The sequence below is a fragment of the Larimichthys crocea genome, unplaced genomic scaffold, assembly GCF_000972845.2.
Source record: "Larimichthys crocea isolate SSNF unplaced genomic scaffold, L_crocea_2.0 scaffold137, whole genome shotgun sequence".
Classification (NCBI taxonomy): Eukaryota; Metazoa; Chordata; class Actinopteri; family Sciaenidae; genus Larimichthys; species Larimichthys crocea.
The window spans coordinates 127,074-142,797 of record NW_020851881.1 but is presented as its reverse complement, the minus strand read 5'-3'; the positions used below and the strand labels follow the sequence as shown (position 1 = coordinate 142,797).

Sequence of the window (15,724 nt, the reverse complement as noted above, 5' to 3'; positions counted from 1 at the left end):
TCTGAGTCTGTCTGGGTCTTATTGAAAGGAGCAGGTTTATCTGGATAACATCAACCACTATTGTTGTAAATACTGCAATTAAACTGCATTGCTAAATGAGACTTTGAGTAAATTGCAGGAAAATTTTAATTTTAAAAAGGACTGTAAAAGATAAGAATGGGATTAGGAACAATATGATAAAGACACATCTTTTATTTTGTTTTTGGTCCACAGGAGGCGGCAGTGACCTTTCTGGATCTGGTTTATGTCTGGGTTCTTCTTTGCATGGTGGAGTTGGATGCAGCGATGAGGTGTGTTCACAGTCGATGGTTTCTGGGAGTGTTTCTCAGCCCATGCAGTGTTTTTGTCTGCAGAGCCCGAAGATCACCAACATCTAACGTCTAATGTTGGTTTCCGGCCTCGTCTGTGTAGACGATGAAATCCACAGATTGTCATTTTCCGTTGAGAAACATTGTTCCTAAATTGTTGCCAGCACAGTCTTTCACAGAGTTGTGAAGCCCTCCCCATCTTTTCTTCACAAAGCTCCCAATCGTGTTACTGACCTGACGACAGTTAACCTCATTCACTGTGAGATCTTCCACCGGCTGTGTTCTTTGAGCATTTCACAACTTTTACAGACTTTTGTTGCCACTAAAAAAACACATTTCACAGTTTCAACACAAGTTGTTTTTGAGCTATTTTTTTAATTGAACATGGGAGGAGAAAAAGGTCAAACACACCTATCAACGAGACTTCACGGTGCAAGGACGTGTCCAAAGAAAGAGAGCGGAGCCGGCAGTGTTGCTGTACAAGGAGAGGACATTTATTGTAGAATTTTCCAACATCACAGATGTGCGTTACCAGATTGAGGTCGTCTTTTGACTGATTCCAGTGATTCAGACAAGGTGAAAACATACACTCACATGCATGTCACACACCTGTGCACACACCTGCTCACCCACCTACACACTCAGACACACACACACACACACACACACACACACACACACACTCACAGGCTGACAGCCGTACATACGTTCACAGTCTTGATACGTACAAAAATTGAAATACAAATACAAATAATACCACGATAAAAACATTGTATTTTTTTTTTTTTAGAAATTCGTATAGCTATGTTCTCTATTCTGTAGAAAGACAACTAAGCTTTAATAAGTGAACATCATTTTTTTGTCTTTCCCTAAAATGATCAGTAAGATATCATCATAACGAAAATTCTTACAGTATATATATCTTTTTTTATCTATGGTTTCTCCAACTGACCCTGCCTCCTGACCTTTATTCACAGGGTGTTGATTAATGCTAACATCCTGCACATGTAAAAGGCTTCAGCTGGCCTCAAAGCGGCATTGCTTACACCTATCGCATCCTTTAAGATCAATGAACCATAAAAGAAATATCAAGTAAAAGATGAACCGCGTTCCTCCCTCGGAGTCTGATCACGATCCCACAAACGTCGGCGTTTATAGAGATCATCGCCTGGCAGAAAATAGAAAATGTCATCAAAAGTGATGCTGAGCCCCGTCCTGCTCGCTCTTTAGAAGCTGCTCTGGGTGTGAGCATCAACAAAATGCCTAAAATATAAACTAATGGTAAAATGTGTAATTATCCAGTTTACAATCTTGACTTATCTGACTGTTACTCATGAGATAAAAGCCCAGATTCTAAGCTAAGTTAAAACTTTCACTGTACAGCTCAGTGTTGAGAATAATGCTTCAGGGGCGAGCCTCACTGTCCATCCTCTACAGTCAGAGCAGTCAGTCAGTGTATTGCCTTAAACTTACGATTCAGAACAAGTGACGACAGGTAAAACATGTATGCCACCATGCAAAATGCACAACTAAAGAAACAGTGATGGACCACGGAGAGAAAAAAGAGTAAACTCGGAGTGTTAAACCCAAAACCAAACCTTCGTGTAAGTCTTCGCTCGGCTCGCTGGTCAGATTTTAAAAAAGAGAGAGAGAAACTACAGAGCGGACAGATATACAGAAAAAAAAATAAAACAAAAGAAGCAAGACTGCTATTTTTTTTTTATATTCTTCAGAGTAATCACCTGCTTTGCAAAGTCTGTCCTTAACATCAATGTGAGTATTTACACAGGTGCGGTGTACACAGAACAGCAGCGACAGAAAAAAGGTGGAGAGAACGAAGGGCGGCAAAAGTAGAAACTCTCAGAAGTTGGCAACTACTCTACGCCAAGCTCTTCTTGTGAGAAATGACGTGAAGATTTTTGTTATTGTGTTGCTGTTGCAGCAATAATACAATATCTACAACCTTCCTTCCCCCTACCAGAAATATACCAGGACAACGAAGCCACAGTAGCTGAAACCAACTGTGCAGCAATGACAAGTGTAAAATCTCCTTCCCCCGTGACACTAACTGCTTGTTTGTCGTATTTTTCTCTCCTAATGGGGAATAGACATAGAAGGCGAAGCAGCAGCACTCGAAATGAGTGTTCACACTGTGAGCAACACCGTCATAGAGAGTAATGATCAGGGGGAACAGCGTGCACGGCTGATCTTTACAACGTCGACGGATTCTGATTCTCAAAGAAGTTTGATTTGCTACGAGATGTTCGTCTGGAAAAAAAACATCCACCGAGACTGAGTCGACCAGTCAGAAGTGATTTAACATCAGATGACCGTTAGAGAGTTTTGATTTAACAATTGGCTCAGGGTGGTTAAAGGCTGATTGTCCACACTTAGCCGGCTAATTTAACGTCCGCATTATGGTGTTTCTGTAAAGCTCAGAGTCGCACTTTAAGGCGCCTACGCAATGCATAAAAAACAATATTACAAGTTCACTGCATGTCCTGTGCGAGATTTCTAATAAAGTCTTGGCTGCAGCAGTCACATTGTGGATTCATAAATCTGACTGGTTGGCAGTTTTTGGTCTTCAAACGATGGGATCTCAGATCAACGACTGGATGGACGTCCAAAGATTTTGTCACATCTGTCTCTCGATTGTCAACTTTTGTTTAAGACAATCTGACATCACACATTGCAAAGAGGACTTTACTCGATGATGAGCGTCAGGGCCAACGTCTGAACGTCTGTGACGGTTTCTGGGCTGGCTGACGCCGTTTTCCAAAAGCTCATTCTCGCTTGTTCGCATTAAAACATTTGGTTAGAGTTTAGTGTTGGCACAATAGAAAAAGCTTAGCCGGCTTAGTGTGGATGTACTGAGCTGTCCCAAGTGTCTCTCCCACTGAGGGACTTCAGTTCTTCTTCTACTGACGCTACCTAAACAGACAGCAACGTTTACTCACTACAACACCGCGCAGGAAGAGATGTCTGATTCACCTGCGTCACCGAAAACAATCATACTCGCAGTGTGAACACCCTGTAAGAAATCATTAATGTGCTACACAGAGAACTTCTCTACAGCTCCCCATTCAGTCAAATGGGGACGTCAAAGGCTACTCGGCATGATGTCAGCGTCCTTTAAAGTCCGGATCGAAACTCTCAAGAACCATCAGCCCAATCGAACAGTCCACAGGTTAGGCAAAGGCAGCGTCCACTGTCAGTGTGTGGAGTCACCCAGCAGGGAGCGACACCATCAATGGGCCTGTAGCGTCCCCTATAGTTGGAGGTCATCTATACGCGGGGACACACTCTTGTGGTTTAACTCGTCCTCCAGTTGCTCAATCGTCCGTTCAGCACAAACACACACATATCGTATACACACACACACACACACACACGAACACACAGTCCTCCTATCGTCCCTCCGTCCCTCTCTCCTGATGTCGGCCGATGTTCAGAGTGAAGAAGAGGAAGAAGAAGAAGAAGAGGAGGAGGAGGGTTGTAGGTCGAAGGGGAGGTGTTACCAGTTCATCATGGAGCTTCTGTTGAGGGTCATGAAGAAGACTTGACTGCTGCCTCCGGAGCGCACCGAGGCGAAGAAGACCTGCAGGAACAAGACGGGTGGAGGCGACAGGTGAGGCGCCACAGAAAAAAACACAGATTCACCGACTTCCAAGGGCCGCCTCTCTTATTCGCTGAGAGCTGTGTGTTCTCCTTTTAAGCTGGCACTAATCACTGCTTTCAACAGTTAGTCAGTGCCATTAATTAATGTGAATTTCATCAGTAACGTGTCGGTTTGCTCTCTGCAAACCTGCATCTGTACTCTGCCAACGAAGGTGGGAGTAGCTCAGGTCGTTGCTAACCTGACCCCATCGGGTCTCCACGTTTGCATGTCAATAAGCCCCTTGTGTGTGTGTGTCTGTGTGTGTGTGTGTGTATTAGTGTCGTCCAGATGTTCCAGGTGTTCACACACACACACACTCACCTTGTCGTTCCTCTCTGACAGGAACTTCAGTCGCTGAGCTCGCTTGTGCATGAAAACTCCATCGAGGTGTCCCGTTTCCACAGAGCGGATCTCAATGGCCTTCTCTCCCCAGCCCATGATCTGGTTGGAGTGGATGTAGGCTGCAGGGAAAGGAGAGGGTATACACACACACACACACACACATGTAAACACAAACAAACATACACGCAGAGGGGATTGGACAGGAGAAGACTCAGCACCGGTCTCACACCCAAGCCAGTCACACATGGAGGCCTCCTCCTCCGCCTCGCCTCCGGGAGGAGATTATTGCAGCAGTTTCTGACGGATTCGAACGATCGTGACCTCGGAGCTCTTCACGTGAGAAGAAGCTCGGCGTTGGGAAAGACGCTGTCAAAGCAACAGATAGTGCAGGACAGCGAGACGGGCTTTCCACTGATGTCGATCGGTTTGATGTCACTGTTTGACTTAAATGAATTATTTGTGCATCATTGACTGATGCTGAAATCTGCACGCATGCAACAGCTCAGTGACAAGTACAGCTGGTGTTTTAATCTGAAGCATCAGCAGCAGCAAATCAAATCAAAAACGTACTAAATAAATACATACTTTAAGGAGTAAGGGAACACTGTGACCACAAACACTGAGCCAATTAGTTTAGCACAATGAAACCTGGTGGTGGAGGCCACGGCGACGCTGTGCGATACCAAACCGGTGGAAAACACTGAGCAGAGAGCGTCCAGCTGATAACGGCGTCCAGTCTTTTTCTTTCCCCTCCTTGCAATTGAGTTTTTTTTTTGTTTTTTTTTGCTGAGGAAGGGCGATCGACCAGCAGCTCATCATCAAAGCGCGTGTCCGGAATAATTTGTGTCGACGATGCAGGTTTGACGGGTGGGGAGGGGGAGGGGAGGGGCGGGCTTGGCTGTGAGAAACTTTGGCCTGACAGTAAAAATACACACACACACACACACACATACACATACGTACAAGACATGATGTCCACATACAGTAACCACCAGCGCTTCAGGACACAGACGCCGTCAGTCGAACATACATGTTTAATCAATCAGGATATCGCACGCTGACATCTGAGAATCAGAGAGTGAAGGCCGAATGGAAAAAAACACACGGAGAGGCTTTGATCGACTCGGATCATAAGATCCAAGATCCATCCTTGATGTGCTCGAGTTTCCTCTTTGACTGAGCGAACTGATGAATAATAGATTCATTCAGATGTGCCGCACTCGGCTACGATCTTTGATCTCACCTTTAGTCTGCTGAGTCTCACAAATCGAGTTATTTTAGAGCTCGTGCAATCAAGGATGAAAGTCAGAATGGATGAGAGGTTCCTTCCTGAAAATATTTCACAGTCATACGTGACGTAAAGAGGACAGAACTCACCGACACAGCAGACAGACAACACGCGAGCATTTCCCCCAATGCACATTACAATATGTTGTATAGTAAAGGTTAAGTGTGCGTGTCTACATGGTGGAGCAGAGGGTGGAGGTAATGCTCTGTGGCACGTGTTGTCAACTCATGCAGGAGATGGATGTTCGACACGTCACGTTAAAGAGATACATTCAAGTTTCTGGGGTTGGTCAACTCACCTGTAAAGTGATGAGAACACTGACACCAAAACCCGCCGTTCAATTTAGTCCAATCCGCTTTGGTTTGACAGCGTTAAAGCTGGTCTTAAGATTTCTGTCGTGCACCACTCATTAAAGATCATTAAAGTCTCAGGCAGGTGAGATCGTTAAACGTGTTATTCTGGATGATTTTGGCCCTGTACGTATGTTTTCATCACTTTCATTCATAAAGTTGAACCTTGTTGTTCAACCTCCCAAAAACCCGCTGTATCACTTTAAGCAGCTCATGAGACAGGTGAGACTACAGTCCTGGTTTCTTGTCTTAAAGGTGTAAGTGAAAGCAGAAGGCAAGGAGGAGAGAGAGGAGTGCTGCTTTGAACGGAGGAGGAGGAGGTGTGGTAGATAGTAGTGAGGGTGAAAGATGATCTGCTGAGACCGCTTATAGAGGTCAGAGGTCAGGGGTCAGGGAGAAGCGAGCTGATTTGGTTGACGTACCGACGGAGGTGGGCATCTCGCCCCACTGCAGCACCACGTCTTTGGTGATGCGTCCGTAGGTGTTGACGTAGACGCCCTCGTCCTCGTAGCACAGCAGCATCTCCATGCCGTCCGTCTTGGGCAGAACCACGATGGCGTGCGGGGTCACCTGACCCTGAATCTGCCGGGGCGACACACGGGAGGAGGGTTGTTGGAGTGGGTGAGGTCGGGGTGGTCGGGGGGGGTTAGGAGCTGCCGTGGGTGGGGCCTAGAGGGGGGGTCTGGACCCCCACCTGCCTGCTCCAACCCCCCCTTCCCCACCTTGAGAGAGAAGAAACTGCTGCAACAGTCTCCCGCTCCTCAGCCACGCAATCGCCATGGAAACAGACATGAGCACAGTGTGATTCATGACTGCCAAAAGCAATATGAGGCGGTTGCTATGGTTACCGTCTCCTCCCCACTCCCCACCCCCCCCCATCTCTTACTGTAACCAGACCAGGGTTAGAGGAGGACACTGTTCATTCATTCACTAACTCAAACATCCTCCTTCATTCATTAACTCACCGACTCGTTTATTAATTTACTCTCATCAACTCATGTACTGATTAACCCAGCCTTTACCTGGATGAATAAATTAGTGAATTCATGAATAAATGTATCGATTTATTCATCGATTCACCCACTCACCTACTAATTAATCAGTCGTTAGCTAACGCACTTTTTCACTCACTCATCAAGTCAGTCAGCTCGTTCACAATCATTCACTAAAACACACAGTAAGATTTGAAAATTAAACATGAAAAACAAAATGTTCTGATGATGTTTAACACACACACACACACACGCACACACACACACACACAGACTAACGTGTGAGGGGATGTAGATGTCGTAAGGGTTTCCAGAGTCCACGTCGATGACATGGAAGCCCACGCTGGAGCCGTAGATGACCTTCAACCTCTGTCCCTCCTCCACGGTCAGATCCACCAGCTGGGGGCGGTGCTGCAGGTCAGTGAACGACTGACGGACAGAGAGGGTATAATTAAACATCCGAGCTTCAATAATCAAGGAAAAATCAAAACCACCATCACTTCTAACAACATACACACAACCGCAAAAACATAAAAGTGGACCGCTGGTAGCCCAACGGAGTCCATTTATTCAAACAGTCAAATCTACAGAGATAATGAGGTTGGTTACAAACACTTAAAGGTCCAGTATGTAAGTCCTTTCATGGTTTTTCCACTATAGGATGGAGGGTGATGTGATGGGGTTGCAATCAGTGTCTATACTGTCTGATGTCACTAAAACCTACACCCTGGACCTCTGAAACAATTACCCCCAATACAGCATGAAGCTTTACAGCAGACCGAAGCTGCTGATGTGCACAGTTAATTAAAGTTACAGGTCCTATCCTCAAAGTTTTAAAATACAGACGTATTGGGAGAAGTACTTGGAGGATGGAAATCTCCATCAAGCTGCTTTTTGTCCATCATATGAGTTCTGCTTCTGTCTCGATAGCTCACATGTTCTCAAACACCTCTCACCTTGAAGGCCATGAACTTGTGGTAAGGTTTGGGCGCCCAGGCGTAGATCTCCACTGAGTTCTTCAGAGCAATCACCAAAAACTTAATCCTCTCATACTTCACTGCAGGAGGAGAGCAGAGCAGCACAGAAACAGTCAGACGTGTGGCGCTGATACAACGATAAATACCAAATTGTGTTTAAACTGCAGTTAAAAACTCATGTTGCTTCATAAACTTTAAAAGAGGTGATAGTTTATTTAGTTTATGGTCACCATATGAATCATAAAATAAGATTTCAAAGGTTAAGAGAGGAAATCAACCCTGCCTCAGGTCTTAACCTTTAAAATTTAACTGTTGACTTTGGGTGGACCAACATTTTGTCCTCAGATGGTATGCGAGTCCTCGTACGGTCGGTGTGTTAACAAGTCCGTGTCCTCACAAAACACATAAGCGAGTTTTCGTACCGACTTTGTAGTGCACACAGCCCTCCAGCTCGCCAACGGTGATCCAACCCTGTTTCTTTTCCACTTCAGGGTCGTTGTGTAATATCCTGTTTCTCAGCCAGGACAGGTAGTAAACACGCAGCTTGTTCTTCTTCCCTGGTTAGGAAAGAAAATAACGAGAAATAATATTCTGCTTTTACATTGAAGGCATTGACGACACTGAGCTGTGCTTCCATGTCATTATTGCGTTAAAATCTGATCCGTGAGTGTTCTGTTCCGGATCTGAAAATAGAAACATCTCCCTCATGTTCAGTGTCTTGCTTTGTTTTTATTTGCACTTGAAAATTAAAAGAGACAAGTGTAACCAAGGGAAACAGGAAACACTGGCGACCAAACAATAAGAACGGCTTAATCAACAAAGACAGCGAAGGATTGGAGCTCATCAGGGCACCGACCTGAGATGGTGACCAGGACGTTGAGTCCCTCCAGGACGTCCATCTGTTGGAAGCGCCGTCGATTGATCAGATTGTAAACTTTGCCTTGACCGCTTCGATCCAGCAACATCAGGCCGTTCTCTGTCCCCACTAACAGGTTCACTCCTGCACAAACACACACATCTCTGTTTTCCTACCGCCTGTGCAGTTGCACGTCATTATTATGATTGTTACTGTAGTGAAAGTGTCTCACCCCAGAGAGCTGCACAGAGGATCTCAGAGTTGAAGCGTTTCTTGTATTTGCGGATCTCGGGCGTGTCGCTGTGCGGCCTGATGTTGGTCGGGTTGACGTTGACCACCGAGATCTTCCTGGCCTCGTTGAGCCTCGCCTGCTCCTGCTCGTGCTCGTGCTTCAGCAGCTCATCAGCAAACAGCGCTACGGCACAACACATACACAACAACACAACATGACGCACAGTTTTTCTGATGAGATCCTGCTGAGTCGTGCCAACCACCACAGTCAGAGAGACCAAACGTACCTGAGGCCGAGATGTTGTCATCGTCGTCGGTCGGGGAGGTGCCGTACACCCTCGGATCAACGAATGGTGTGAAGGAAGCCTTGGAGCCGCCGCCGCTTCCCATCCCGTACTGCAGATCATAGAAACACAGGAGACAGTCAGTCACATGCTTGTCTGATGGTTTAAAAGCTGAATGAAACAGGCAACTGTTAAAATAGAGGAAACAGTGAAGGATTTGTGGTCATGGTGACATGACAGCATCTTTAAAGCTCAGCTCTACAAGCGATTCAACACATCGCATTATTCCTTTGACTCGACTCTCAGTGTTTCCTTTATTTTGTCAGCCATCTGCATCATGTTGCTAAAGGGCGGAGGACACTTTCTGGATCGGAGGCTGGAAAACTGAGCGAGGGAGGGAAGAAAGAAACGAGCGGAGCAGGCAGGGAAGAAGAAATCCAGTTTGTTCCGTGTGTGGGGAAAACACTGGAGGCAAAGCGGGGCCGATGTACGTCGAGCAGGGCAGGAAATTAAAGGTGCCACATGCTGCCATTGTTGATTTTCTTGCTTTGAATCTCGTTTCCTATAAACCTGCTTTAACCCTGATGCACACAAGTCTAAATGTTTGTGGCTGCTGGTAATTTCCCACCCTGATACACGACCAAACAGCCAGCCGGTGACAGGATCGTGGGCAGGTGGGGTGTAACGGGGTTACAGGGTGAACAGGTGAAGGGGTGCTGGTTTGTCAGGATCAGGTGTAGGGTGGGGTGGGGTGGGGTTCAGGGGCCAACAGTTGGGTGCTGCTGCTCCACCTACTTGGGCCCCAGAGGCGTCGCCAGGGGAAACCAGTGGGGAGGTGCTTTGTTGCACCAAATCAGGGAGATTGGCGTTGCCGGGGAACAGATTAGCGTTGCCGGGGAAACCGTTGCTGGCAGTAGAGCTCCGCCTCCGTTCCCTATGTTTCTGGAAAAAGAGAGAGAGGGGCGGGCTACTGTGCGGCGAGCCTGTGACTGACAGGTCAGGTGACGGAGAGGGAGGAAGCTGAGGCCTGCTCTGCTTGTGTGCGGGACGGGTGCGCTTGTTTCTGTGTTCAGAAGGGGGGGGTGGGTACTGAACCCAAAACAGTTTGCACACACACAAACACACAGACTGCTTAGACCGAGAGGTTCATTATATTCTGCTGAACTTTGGGTATTGTGCCAACAAAATGTACTCACTGTTTCCTGATAACAACACGCATGATAACACGACTACTGAACACATGAACACACACAGCTGAGGTGATTATTAAGTCAACAACATAAAACCATCAGTTACATTGTTTCAGCAAAAGTGTCAACAACATTTCTCTGGCTGCAGATCTGAATACTTGCTGATTTCTTTTTTTATGATGGTAAATTAAATATGTTTTGGGTTTTCCATGCCTGTCAGACAAAATAAGAAACTGTGATGAACGCAGTCACATTGTATAGACCAAAGAATGCACTGATTAGACTAATTAATCATGAGCTGGACGACAAACCAACTAAAATTGACCTAAATTTATTCTCATCACACTTTTGAAATAAATAAATAGTCTAAATACCAAATAATCAAACTGAGAGAGGCTACAACACGCGGGCAAACCCTAATGATGAGCGATCACGCCCGTCCTCTCCATCCTGTGTGTGTGTTATTCACACTCGCACACACAAACCAGAACAAAAAGCAGGAAGCAGCCAGGCATGCAGAGCTGCTGAATGAACGTGTGAGCGTCAGTTTGTTTGAGTCAGCGAGGTTTCAGTCCCCGGGTCAAAGGTCAGAAAGAGAGCGGCTCACCTCGCGCATCATCAGGGTGCTGTCCTGGGAGCTGTTTCCATACGAGTCGTTGTGGCCGTCGTTGTGACCTCCCATCACGCCGAAGGACTCGTTGGCACCTTGACTCGCAGCTGGCCTGAAAGAGAGAAGTTACACGACATTCGTTTACTGTTTATCCAAAGTCGGGCTGCTTCTCATGCTCTTTAAAGACACATCGTGATGAGAAGAGTGAACCAAAACATTAAAGTTATGCAGAGCTGGGATGTGTTGACTCACATGATGCGCGGTATATCGCTGACCGCCACCGTCCCGTCATTAGCCCCGCCCTCTCCCTCCTCGTCCTCGCTGCTGTGAGAGTCCTCACTGGACGACGAGTAGTCCGTCACTTTGACCGGCGGGCGGCTGGTCTCCTCGCCCTGACGCAGCTCTCTCAGCTCTTTGGCCAGAGCCGTCAGGTCCTGGAGGACGGCAAAGTGTCACAGAGTCATGTTTCTGGGGAAGAGCTCAAAGTCCTGGTGGAAAGGATTTGTTTCATTTTCAGATAAATAACTGTGTTTTGAATCATTCTTTCTGCCTAGTGACTACTAAACATTGTTGTTTTTGTCTTGTTATGCATTAAAACGTATCTGTCCATGTTTGGAAGATGTTTATAGCGTAAATATCTCATTTTGTCTCTGTGACAGCTGCTGTGTCACTATGTAAGATTGACATTTCATTAAAATTGAGTTGGATATCGTACAGCACACAAAGTGTTTAATCAGCTGGGTGGAGTGCTGATTATAATATAATAGGTAATTTACACGACATTACAGTTACAGCTGATGCCATCAGACGCTTCACTGCAATGAAAAACCATCAAGCAGCCATTCAACATGCGAGGCCGGAGGAATTTTAACATGCTGCTGAAACACTCAGTGTCTCTGAAGTGTCAGTCCATGGCAGGTTTCAGGAGGCCGGATCCAAAGTTCTCAAGATGTTTTTAGTGTTTGTACTTCATTAAGATCCAAGTGAAAGAAACAAACATGTTAGAAACAGCTGAAGTTAGCAGCTTCCTGTCCAAACTTCAAGCTCATCCTAAATGTATTTTCACTAATCTATAAACCAGCAGCGGAAACTTATGTATTATCATCTTTACAGCCAACTGAAAGTCGGTGTAAATGTTTGAAAATCACAGTGCTCACTTCTCCCAGGTCGTGTTTTGTGATCAGCTTTAAAAACCAAGCGGGAGAAAGAAATGAAAGAGGGGGGTTTCACTGTTTCTGGCACAATTCAAGCTGTTAGTGAGATTCATCACTGAGTTTCCATCGTGGGGAAGGCAGCGAGCAGCAGGACGGTGCAGGGAGAAGAGAAGGAGGGTTAGAGCACAGACGCCATCATGCCTCAGAGGGTTAAAGTTCAGGGTCGTGCCTTTAAATTCAGCCTCTGTGACATCTCACTGTCTGTGCATGTGAGAGCATAAACAACAGGAGGTGTGGTCGAGGTGGAGGTGGGAGGAGGAATGGGGTTAAAGAGAGAGGGGGGGGGGTATCTTACCAACTCCTCCTGATGAGAGAGAGAAGAGATAAAATGGAAGAGAGAGAGAGAGAACGAGTGTGACGGTGCAGATGAAACATGAGAGAAGAGATGAATCCTGCAGTGACCAATGACAGCTGCACCAGTAGAAACCGTTATCCAATCAGAGAGCGAGAAAAGAGTTGTTCATGCCGACCATGCTGGAGCGCTGTGCTTCTTTAATCTGGGTTCATCTCCACGTGAAGGTCAAAGTTACCTTTGATATGAGACGAAATGAATAATCTGACAGTTTCATATAAGATGGAGGCAAAGGGTTGTTTTACCTTTGTTTTAGTGGAAGTGTAATGCATCCTTTAAATGCTTCATACCACCTTAAAAAACATTAGGCTCTCCAAGTACAACGACAGATCCTGATCCGGTTCAAGAACCAGACCTGATCTGCATTTAAATTCCTAATATTTCCCTTTTTGAACTAATTATTTTACCTCTGTTTATTATCTTTGTCTCGGTCACGTTTTAGATCATCTAATCATCGACATATGGTCTACATCTGCAGTCTACGCTGCAAGATCACTGAAAAGTTTGAGCGTTACAAGTCGAGTGAAGCAGACAGCGAACGAGAGTGAGCGAGCGTCTGTATCCAAAAAGTTAAAAAGTTATTTTCACGTTTGTGATTTGGTCTGTTTAACAAAGGCCTGAGCATGTTATCAGAATAGAAACAATAAGACGTATGCAGCATCGCAGACGCGTGCAGACTGAATGATGGACAGGTGAGTGCAGGAGGAGAAACGTCACTGACCTCGTCTACAGCTTTCTTATAGCTCTGAAGGACGATGACAAGGAGGAATGGAAGAAAGGATGAGAGGAGAGAGTGAGAATGAACAGCAACGAGGTTAGTTCAGAGAGAAGTGTGTGTGTGTGTGTGTGTGTGTGTGTGTTTACATGCTCTCCAACACACTCTACTGCAGTAAATATACCTGAAGTACCAAAAGTACTCAGTCAGAATAATATACATTATAATTACTGATGCATTCATCTGCTCTAATGTACATTTAGTGTGTGTGTGTGTGTGTGTGTGTGTGTGTGTGTGTGTGTGTGTGTGTGTGTACTCACTGCAGGCCTGCTGGGTCGTGTCACCTCTCTGTTTTCATCTTTGGTCTCATGGGAAGAAAGTGTCGAGCCTTCGGTCTTAATGGCTGAATTTCCTGAGCACACAAACACACACGGTGAGAACGGTGACGCACTGACCTGTGATCAGGTGACCCACACTGACCTGTGATCAGGTGACCCACACTGACCTGTGATCAGCTGAACGGCACTAAGTCACACAGCAGCAACTATTTCACTGATTCTGGTGAAACTGGATCATATTTTATGGAGGAAATGTTTTCTGGTTTTCCCTCTGATGTCCTCCGGCTGCTCCGCCTCAACTCTCTGTGATTTACAGAGTTTATGATGGACAGTGAAGTAAACTGCTGACAGCTGTAGCTGCTGTTAGCTCATGTTAGCTCAGTTTGTTAGCTGTGCTGTGAGCTCAGAGCACTGGGGAAGTGTTAGTGTTTGTAGCACAGATGTTTTGGACCATCGGGAAGAAGAAGAAGAGTCTTCAGGTTTTATGGACATAATGGCAGAGGAGAAGAGAGTGAAGAGGACTGACTTTTAGTGGTTGGTGAACGAAGGCCCTCTGTGTGTCTTCTCTGTGTGTGCCCTCACAATTATGGAAGCACAAACGCGTGTGTTGTGTTGTGTTGTGTTGTGTGTTGTGTGTTGTGTTGTGTTGTGTTGTGTTGTGTGTTGTGTGTTGTGTTGTGTTGTGTTGTGTGTGTGCACCTCGTTCGTTGGAGCCTCCCTGGGAGCTCGGGGTGCTGGAGCTGGAGGAGCTGCCGCTGCTCGTCCTCTTCAGGGGCGTCTCCATGGAAACGTCGGTCCTCCTCAAGTCGGGGTTGCTACGGCAACACAAACACACAGCACCGTGTCATTCATGCGAGAAACTGATGAATTCATGCTCTGAAGTAAACACACACACACACACACACACACAGCTCAGATGTCGAGCTGTAATGAATTCATTTTAGCCTCTGTGTGTTGGTACCTGGCCCGTATGAGGTGAGCTCCAGGCCGAGGTCCAAGGCCGGGTCCGTTTCCAGGAGAGTGCTTCCTGACCAAAGCAGGAGAGATGGAGGTCGTCCTCTGAGGAACCTGGGAATCAAACAGAACCATCTGGGTCAGAACCTCCAACACGGATTTTATCGGAAGGGACGCCGACAAGTGTGTTCAGTATGTTGGAAACCATTAGCTGATGTCACCTTCATGATTATTGTTCAACATTTAGTTTCATATTACTCGACTCTGGGGACAGAAACAGTTTTTATTCGTCGTCTTCTGTCTCAGCAAAGAGGAAAACTTCCTTCAAACAGAAAGATCTCGTTGTAACGTGGCCAAACTTTTTCTTCACGTTTTACTGAAACAAATCCAATTTGAGAGGAAATATTTAAAGATGTGAAAAGCATCAAAGAAGTGAGATGAAAATAACTCAACATCTTCTTTGAGCTGACTGACTGTACGGTCAGTTTACAGGCTGTTTGTGTACTGTACTGTCGGACCTGTGCAGCTAAAGTCAGGTGAGACTGCGCTGAACACACACTTCAAAAACAGGCCGCAACCATTTCTAAATGAACAGAAAACACAGATCACAGCTCATCACACATCAGAAGAAACTAAACACACACACACACGAGAAAACAAAAAGAGTAAACACACACACACACACGAGAAAACAAAAAGAGTAAACACACACACACACTCGGTACAGTAACACACGGGGCGGGGCATGCAGAGACCTTGGGCGGCATGTCGTCGTCCTGCCGCAGCCAGGAGCTGCGATCCAACTTGTCAAGAGGGGGCGCCAGGCGGGAGAGGGGCGGGGGAGGAGGGGTGTCTGAGGTCGGGTCGGAGTTCTGCCGGGGCATGGGAGGCCGGGAGGGGGAGGGCGACGCCGAGGAGGAGGAGGACACGCCGTGAGGGTCGTACAGAGACTGGGAGCCTGATAGACCGTGACTCTTCACCTGCACCAGGTGGGCCATCTGGACACGCACACACACACACACACACACACACACACACACACACACAGGCAGGAAACAGGCAGGG

General features: G+C 46.4%; 1 protein-coding gene across 5 annotated transcripts in view; it reads right to left on the bottom strand.

Annotated features, from left to right (window-relative positions):
* Nucleotides 1–176: 176 nt before the first annotated feature.
* The window catches only part of tnikb (TRAF2 and NCK interacting kinase b), a 41,094-nt gene continuing 25,546 nt past the window's right edge, over nt 177–15,724 (bottom strand). For 3 of the 5 annotated variants that reach the window (XM_027275448.1, XM_027275451.1, XM_027275449.1), the window contains 16 exons: nt 15,415–15,657; nt 14,667–14,773; nt 14,405–14,520; nt 13,688–13,779; nt 11,339–11,520; nt 11,084–11,198; nt 9,290–9,398; nt 9,004–9,186; nt 8,772–8,915; nt 8,338–8,472; nt 7,895–7,995; nt 7,218–7,367; nt 6,369–6,528; nt 4,288–4,427; nt 3,827–3,906; nt 177–783 (listed from right to left, as the gene is read on the bottom strand). In XM_027275448.1, the coding sequence (XP_027131249.1) occupies nt 723–783; nt 3,827–3,906; nt 4,288–4,427; nt 6,369–6,528; nt 7,218–7,367; nt 7,895–7,995; nt 8,338–8,472; nt 8,772–8,915; nt 9,004–9,186; nt 9,290–9,398; nt 11,084–11,198; nt 11,339–11,520; nt 13,688–13,779; nt 14,405–14,520; nt 14,667–14,773; nt 15,415–15,657 (2,118 nt within the window). In that variant the 3' untranslated portion in view covers nt 177–722. Of the gene's footprint in view, nt 3,907–4,287; nt 4,428–6,368; nt 6,529–7,217; nt 7,368–7,894; nt 7,996–8,337; nt 8,473–8,771; nt 8,916–9,003; nt 9,187–9,289; nt 9,399–11,083; nt 11,199–11,338; nt 11,521–13,687; nt 13,780–14,404; nt 14,521–14,666; nt 14,774–15,414; nt 15,658–15,724 lie in introns of all 5 variants that reach the window. The other 2 variants (XM_027275447.1, XM_027275450.1) reach the window with 2 other exon arrangements.